The sequence below is a fragment of the Rattus rattus genome, chromosome 2, assembly GCF_011064425.1.
Source record: "Rattus rattus isolate New Zealand chromosome 2, Rrattus_CSIRO_v1, whole genome shotgun sequence".
NCBI classification, from domain to species: Eukaryota; Metazoa; Chordata; class Mammalia; order Rodentia; family Muridae; genus Rattus; species Rattus rattus.
Window position 1 is genome coordinate 103,525,564 of NC_046155.1, and position 8,895 is coordinate 103,534,458.

The 8,895-nt window shown below is 43.4% G+C and overlaps 1 protein-coding gene across 1 annotated transcript; it reads left to right on the forward strand.

Annotated features, from left to right (window-relative positions):
- The first annotated feature begins 987 nt into the window (after positions 1-987).
- On the forward strand, positions 988-1,938 carry LOC116894103 (olfactory receptor 52H1-like). Its single transcript, XM_032895821.1, has one exon. It carries the CDS (start codon positions 997-999, stop codon positions 1,936-1,938), a length of 942 nt encoding a protein of 313 aa, XP_032751712.1. The 5' UTR covers positions 988-996.
- Positions 1,939-8,895: the final 6,957 nt, after the last annotated feature.

Sequence of the window (8,895 nt, forward strand, 5' to 3'; positions counted from 1 at the left end):
TGTAACCCCTCACTCGAGGTCTCCAGAACTCCTGGATGCCCAGAGCGGGGGTCCCAAAGTCCCCTCCTCAGGGGACTGAGTCATATACAAGGAAAGCCGCGAGGTATGAGTCATCATGGCAGAGGAGGGGAGTGAAGCCGAGTGCGGTCTGGGGACCCCAGGGCTGGCCTGAGTCACGCACGCCCTGGCCCTACTGACCCCCAGCCCTGCGGTACCGAGAACAGGAGTGGGAAGCACATGGTCGGCAGGAGGAAGGGCAGTGCGGGAGGGAGGAAGCAAGCGCCTGCCGAGCCAGGAAGCTGTTTCCATGGCAACGGGGGGGGTCTCAGCTCATTAGAGGAAGGTCTTCCCAGCAGGGACTGCCCCGCCCAGAGAACTGGGGAAGCCCCGGTTCATTCGGTCCTGGGGCCGGTCGGGCAGGAAGGGGTTAACGGCAGTCCCCCTTTGAGTTTCACCAGCGCTCCAAAGTCTCTGGTTCCGCAGTACTACACCCCCCCCCTCCAGCGGCTGCCCCCGCGCGCTCAGGTACGCTTACACCCACCCCACCCCCAGCTTGTACTCGCCGCGTCGGGCTCCACGCACGCAGCGAATTCCTTCCCAGGATAGTATTTTTAATACTTGTATTTTTAGCTTTTCCCTTTCATTTCTCTCTCCATTTCTATTCCCTCTTACATTTGGCACTTTCTCCCCTTTAAAAATGTGCTCCTTTTTGAGTCTTAATCATATGCAGTTCCTGACTTACACAAATTATTTTTTAATATTGATTATTAATCAATATGAATACAGAAGAAATGAAGAGAAGCCAGTGGAATGTAGAAGGGGCAATGAGTAAATGATCTATGGTATTTATTCTTCTTGGAAATAGGGGGTGCTTCTAATCAGGAACGCTGACTTGTCACTAGTCCTCTATACCAGAGTGGAACATTTACCTTTCATATACGATTTTGAAAGAATTTCTACCCACAGGTTCAAGAACCAGCAGTTACCACAGAGGCCATGTATAACCTAAGCTGCTACAACCCATCTTCCTTCATTCTTGTTGGCATACCTGGCTTGGAAAAGTTCCACATCTGGATCGGGATTCCCTTTTGTGTCATCTATGTTGTGGCTATTGTAGGCAACTGCATTCTCCTCTACCTGATCGCAGTGGAGCAGAGCCTCCACGAGCCCATGTTTATATTCCTGTCCATGCTGGCCAGCACAGACATCATCTTGTCCACTGCCACAGTGCCCAAACTGCTCAGTAACCTTTGGTTTGGGTCCCAAGAAATAACTTTCTCTGGTTGTCTCAGTCAGATGTTTTTCCTCCATTTCAGCTTTGTGGTGGACTCGGCTATCCTGTTAGCCATGGCGTTTGATCGCTACGTGGCTATCTGCTTGCCCTTGAGGTACAGCACCATTCTGACTCCGCAGGTGATTGTCAAGATTATGGCGAGCATCATTGTGAGGAGCTTCTCAGTCATCCTGCCAGATGTTTTCCTGCTCAGACGGTTGCCATTTTGCAAGACTCGTGTCATCCCTCACACATACTGTGAGCATATAGGTGTTGCAAGGCTTTCCTCTGCAGACATCTCTATCAACATCTGGTATGGGTTTTCTGTTCCCCTCATGACTGTAATCTCAGATGTCATCCTGATTGCAGTATCCTACATCTTCATCCTCCGGGCAGTTTTTCTTCTCTCTTCCCAGGGTGCCCGCCAGAAGGCCTTGAGCACATGTGGTTCCCATGTCTGTGTCATCCTCATGTTCTACACACCTGCCTTCTTCTCCATCCTTGCTCATCGTTTTGGGCACAGTGTTCCTCGTAATGTTCTCATCTTATTTGCTAACTTCTATGTGGCTATCCCTCCTGCTCTAAATCCAGTTGTATATGGAGTAAAGATCAAGCAGATCCAGGACAAATTCCTTCTTTTCTTCTCTTTGAGAAAGACACAATGAGTATGCACTGAAAGCTAAAGTCAGGCAACGTCTATTTGGTGAAACTTTTAATTTCCATTTATTTGAAACATGGTCATTCTACCCATGCATAAAGTACACATGAAGAGAAAAGGGGGAGAGACCTCCAAAACCTCTGGGAAAATCAAGGCTTCTTCTGCTAAACTGTCATATACTTTGGTGAATAGAGCTGGTCGATCTCAGTGCTGGTGAGCAACACAACTGAGGCTTGCATCACTTCCTGATAGCTATTTGAATAATGGCATTTCCCAACATCCTTGTGTTTCACAGCTTCTTTATTAGAAGTAATGTACTGTACTTTTCCTTGCTAAGTACTGACCAATCCTAATCCTTTCTGCTGTAATTACTAAAATTTTTGCTTACACTTCTTCAAACCATGGTTCTTCCTTTACTTGTTTAAAGAAAATGAGTAAAAAAAAAAAAAAACCAACCCAAACATCTCTCTTTATTCCCCCCTTACCCTGCACTTGCTGGATTAAATAGAGTTATCCCTTTTTTCTTTCCGTCTTTCTTAATTACATGCTCAAAGAAAAAGTAAATTTCTATGGCCTAATTTGTTTTATTTTGGAGTACCATATTTAATTAAAAATAATTTTTGAAAGAGTAATAACAGTTAATTTAGTTACAGATGAGAAGAAAGAGTTGTAAGGATTACAGCATGTATTAATAGACATAGTATGCATACAGGGGTCTGTGAAATTCTGAACTCTGAAAACTTTGTCTAATATAATTATGGAATCACATACACAAATGAAGCATAAATCCCTCAAATTAAGTTTTTCAAAAACCAGTTTAGAAACTCAGAACCAGCCTTTATGTAATTACTACATACTAAACAGTTCAAGCCACCAGAGATCTAGAACCTCCTTTTATAGCAAGAGTACCCGCAATGTTTTCCTTTATGGTAAATGGCATCACCAAGAATATGGATCTAAAAGCAGAAACTGATCAGATGTATTCTGTTCTCTGAGGCTATTCTATAGCAAAATTAGCACAGCATTTTAATTGAATATTGAGTTTGAAATTCTTGTGAGCCATTCTGGTAGAGGTGTGTGTGTGTGTGTGTGTGTGTGTGTGTGTGTGTGTGTTGCACTTTCACCTTTGATTTGACATCAAGTTTGACTATGCTCCAACCTCCTGTCTGTCTATAAGTATTCTTTTTGGAAGAAGTTGATTCCTTGTTCCATAATCAAATCCATTTACAAGCAGCAGAGTGAGTGAGCATTTTACAATTCACAAAGTGTCATTTTTCATCTTGCTGAAAGTCTTCATTGTCCTACGATCATACACAAATGTTCTTCCTCAGAAACTCCAAGCCTTGCATCTTATTTACATGGCATGTATAATTTATTTTCAATTTATCTGTACTTTCCTGACTCTTGGAGTAAGCTTCTCCAGAAGGGATGTTCAACTTTTATGTACTCATACTGTGTCTCGGTATTTTGTATGAAACAAGACTTAGCATGGAGTTTTGTGTAGTATGGGCAGTGATTTCTGCTTTTGGCTTTAAATGAGTGAACTTATTAAGTATACAAGAAGTCAAAGCAACAGAAAAGCAACTGATAGAAAGATACACAGATAAAGTCATCAAATTGGATGCTCAAAATATCCAGCAGAAATTGACTGAGGAAATCAAGCTGAACCAGTAAGCTAGAGTTCCAGATTAAAAAAAGGAAAAAAAAAACATAAACAAAACAGGAGGTGACATCACCAAACCTGGGGCTTGCAGACATTCTGCAGATGCCAACTAGGGGAAGTGAGACTCAGTTGAAGTTCTGATTGAGCCTTCTCCAAGGATGCTTCTCTCCAAGGACATGCTTCCCTTGGTTGACCTTGTTTCTCTTCCCATACCACAGGCACACCTATAGAATGGGGTAAACACCAGTGACTTCTGTTTGAAATTCTTTAAAGCTGTTCCCAAGGGCACATTTGAAAAAAATTAAGATAATATTTTGGAAATTTTACATACTGTACCCTGATAATGGTCACTACCCAGTCCTCTCAGGACCACCTTCCACCCTTGTGACATCCTCTAAAGAAGAAAAGAAGAAGAAGAAGAAGAAGAAGAAGAAGAAGGAGAAGGAGAAGGAGAAGGAGAAGGAGAAGGAGAAGGAGAAGGAGAAGGAGAAGGAGAAGGAGAAGGAGAAGGAGAAGGAGAAGGAGAAGGAGAAGGAGAAGGAGAAGGAGAAGGAGAAGGAGAAGAAGAAGAAGAAGAAGAAGAAGAAGAAGAAGAAGAAGAAAAAAGAAGAAGAAGAAAAGAAGAGGAGGAGAGGGAGGAGGAGGAGGAGCAGGAGGAGGAGCAGGAGCAGGAACAGGGCAGGGGGGCAGGGGGGGGGGCAGGGGTAGGGGCAGGGCCAGGGGCAGGGGCAGGGGCAGGGGCAGGGGCAGGGGCAGGGGCAGGGGGGCAGGGGCAGGGGCAGGGGCAGGGGGCAGGGGCAGGAGAGCAGGAGCAGGAGCAGGAGCAGGAGAGCAGGAGCAGGGAGCAGGAGTGCAGGAGCAGGAGCAGGGGGCAGGGGCAGGGGCAGGGGCAGGGGCAGGGGCAGGGGCAGGGGCAGGGGCAGGGGCAGGGGCAGGGGCAGGGGCAGGGGCAGGGGTGGGAGAGCGGGGGGCGGGGGCGGGGGCGAGCGGGCGAGCGGGCGAGCGGGGGGGCGAGCGGGGGGCGAGCGGGGGAGAGCGGGAGAGCGGGAGAGCGGGAGAGCGGGAGAGCGGGAGAGCAGGAGAGCAGGAGAGCAGGAGAGCAGGAGAGCAGGAGAGCAGGAGAGCAGGAGAGCAGGAGAGCAGGAGAGCAGGAGAGCAGGAGCAATCCTCAAGTGCATTCTACGTCGCCTATGTATTCATGGGAGCATAGTCAAACTCCCAGTGGGCATTGCTTAAGAAAACTGAATTCTTCCTAGCCCTGCACCCGACACATGCCAGAATCCATCACTTGTGGAGAGATACCCTATGGCATCCATATGACAATTTTTAACAGTTCTCTTCAATGACTTTGTGTCTAGACTCTTTTTTTTTAAATCAGGAGGAGGGAAGATGTCACAGAAGCCTTCTATGTCTCTCATTCTCAACTGAGAGTCTGAAGCCGTGGATCCCACTGCAAAAGAAGCTTCCTTGAAGGGTACATTATTTTCCTCCTTGGTTGTTTTTCTATTGTCTTTTCTTCCTGTCACAGAGTTAGAGAGATTTTAGAGGACACTTTGAGGCAAATATGATGGGTATGAAATGGGGGGTGGGGTGGGCCAACCCCATTTCCAGAATCAACTTGTTAGTGAACTGAGACAGCATATGATAATTTATCAATACAATATACATCATACATGGTCCAGTACATATTGGGTGAAAGTTATGCATAAACTCATTTTATAAAAAAAAAATCTTTCAGGTGTGGCAGCACTCACTTTTAATCCCAGCACTGGGGAGACAGAGTTATGCAGATCCCTTTGAGTTCACTGCCAGTCTGGTCTCAGAGCAAGTTCTAGCACAGCCAGGGATACACACACAGAGAAACCCTGTCTTAAAAATGCAGCCAAACAGACAAACAGATCAAAAAAACCAACCAACAATCATGCAACAAACAAGAAACATCTGAGGATGCAGACTAAAATCTGCATGGAAATAAAATCATTCATATTTAGCCACAACAAATGCAAGGAGTCCCCTGGGAGTCAATAGTAGAGAGTGAGTCTGAAATGACAGGAGACCTGGAGGATAGGTGTCATTTTCCTTGCTCCTTAGACAACTCACAGGAGACTCTAGTATTGGCTGCTTTATTAGACCAGAATGAAAAATTACGAAAGAGATGGCTCAGTGGTTCTCTGTTGGTACTCAGCAACAAGTCTGAATACATGATTTCAATCCCTGGGAAACATGGCGGAAAGAGAGTTGTCCTTCGACCTCCAGAAGCTTGTGTGCTGCATGTTGTATTTAACTGGATTTACTAACATTTTGTTTCTTTTCTAATCTACTTGCATCCTGCAGTGGATTACTTAACCCACTTCATTATGTCCTAAACCCATCTGTCTTTCCTTCATAACCAGTAAAAATATTTCTAGACTTTTAAAGTCTTTTTCTCTAGATTTTTGGAAACTGCTGAAAATAACCCCACAAGGCAGGCTATTACTATTACTAATTAATTGAAACAAAAAGTATCACCACACTTGCCTGGTTTTAGGTCTTTAAATTCATAGAATTTTTCATTTCCTTTCTCTCCATCTCTCCATATTTTTTTGCCTGGACATTCTTACTTAGAATTCCCTGTGTTTTCTTTTTCTGATATTCCTACTGCCCTAGATCTTGTGCCCTGGATCACTGTATTTTTTAAGGCATTCTCCTGGCCCCTAGGATTCACATTTAGGACTTCAGTGAAATGATTATGAGTGTATTTAGTTTTAAGATTCTGTATAATCATTGAGAACAGGTTAGACAAGCCAACTTCCTTATACTATTCAGCTCATCACCTCCAGTATTCCTAGTATGCAGTGAACAGTCAGTACATGCTTGCCTTATAAGTGCCTCAAAATGACTGTTAGTTAATGAGAAAAATCTGTATTTTTCAAGAAATAGTTTGCTTGGGCTTATTAGTCAGTCTGCACAGTCAGAAAACTTGGAAACTGATATGGAAAGTATTTTCTACCCAGAGATTGGTGATTAATTGTTACCACACATAATCCTTGGAACTTCTCCTTATTTGTTTGTTTATTTATATGTGCATTCTTTGAGACAGAGTCTGGTTATGTAGCACAGACTATCCTTGAACTATTTAAGTGGCTCAGGCTAGTCCTGCACTCACAACCTTCCTGTCTCAGGTTCTTCTGCTGGGATTACAGGTGTGTGCCACCATGTTTGACTCTGGAACTTGTCTTTAAATATTTCCAAATTACCTTTATGCGTTCACATGTGTGAAAACTTATTACTGTAGCACTTACACCTTGCCATGCAGCACTAAGGGCAGGTAGAACAGAGCAAAAACTGACTTCCAGCTCTGGACGTCAAATGTAGATTTCCTTGTTGGATTGCCGAGAGGTTATGTTAAAGATTTTCCTGCTGGGAGGACTAAACTGAACACTGTCGCTGGGCACCTATAGCTTTTGAGCCTGAATTTTATCTGTGCTAGAGATTTACTCCACAGAAATAGGTTAGTACCCTATTATCTGACAAATAGGCTCAACCAAAGTTAGTGTTGATTTACCACAGAGGGGGAAGATGGGAGAGCCATCTGGTGCTGAAGTTTGGAAACGCAGACTGTTTTGAAGATGGCAGGTAATGCCAGAAATGCCCCCAAGATTTTGTTTCCTAAATGTCCAAAAAGGTTTATTTCAGTTCAATGGTACTAATTGATCATGCATGATAAAGTTGCTTACATCCATGGATACAGAAGATAACAAAAACAAGAAGTTGAAGGAATTTTGTATGGGGATGGGGGATTACTAGTCCTTGCTCTATGGACCTTCTAGATCAATGGCTTAGCAATGCCTCTCTTGGTGTTTGGGCATGTTCCCCAAAGTGCAGCTCCTTAGCCTGGAGCTACTTTGAACAAATGAAGTAAGAAAGGCTTCAGGGAGCAAAATGTTTCTTTAGAGTTCTTCCCTTTCTCTTTTGTCGCCCATGTATCCCCCAGGAGCATGTTGTGAGAGATAGAATTTTTCTTTAAAGAAGATTTTGGAATTCTAGAATTCTATCCCAAGGCAAGAAATAAAACTTAGAGAGGTCCTGCTGTACCTTGCCTGTAAGTATACTAGAAGAGCCACATTTTAGAAGTGGGGTATCTCTTATCTGAGGAAAAATAATACTATACAGAGAAAACAAGAGTCTGCATCCAGCAGGTTTGTTAAGACACCTAATTTAGTACCGGTAATGGCTGACAATATCGCAAACAAACAAACAAACAAACAAACAAACCAACGAAAAAACAAAAACAAAACAAAAAACCCAACCTTAAAAACACACAGTTCCTGGCTCTTTGAGTCTTTCTTTTTGAATTTTCCTTCATCATGTAAACATTAAAAATGTATATTTTGATTTTCTTTGTTTAATTCAACTCTTATAGGAGTGCTATCCATGGAAAGGAAAAAGAAGATATATTCTATCTTTTCAGTGCACACTCCCTTCCCTTCTAAGATCCCCAAACTTCCATGAAGGAGATAGGCTCTTAGGGAATCAAGGCATTAATTCGACTTGATGTTTGCTCATGTCCTAGGCTAACTTAAAAGTTTGGTACCCAATTCTCCCAGGCTTCAAGGTTCTCCGTTCCAACTGGTTTAGGATCCCTGGAGAAGACTAGGATGTTTATCAACACTCCACCTTCTAGGCTCTGCATTGGCTCCTCCTTGCTGTGAGTATAGTGCCCTGTATGCTACTTTTGTTCTTTTGTCTGTCTGTCTTGACATTGAAAGTACTTTTCCCTTTCTTTCATCAGCCTTTTTCTTGCTGCATTTTTGCGCTCTTCAGTCTTAACTCTGCTTTCTCAAAAGGACCAGACCTCCAAGGTATAAACTGGTGGGAAGCAGGCTAGAACTCCTAGAGGAAGTCAAACGGCTAGATCTGGAGAGAAATAGAGCTGGTGGAGTGTAGGGGAGCCGTGGCGAAGGTGGGCTCTATGAAATAGAATAAGAACCCTGCCTATATTTCTATAGCACATCATCACATAACACAATGGTGTAAAAGAAAAGTGTCTATCAATTCAAATCTTACTTAGTGCATCCCAATACTCCCCTTAAAGCATTTCCATGATTTTGGGGAAGGCAAATGTTCTAACCCTAAGAACATGAGAACCTTTAATGAAAGTGTGTATTCATAATAGGTTTTTTTGTTTTATTTTGTTTTGTTTTTGGTGTGGATATACCAAACTGCAGCCATCCATCTTAAGATTGGAGACTGGAAGATAACCATGGAGACTTACATGTTATTTCCTATAAGCAAGCAGAGGTTTGTACTTGTGAACACATT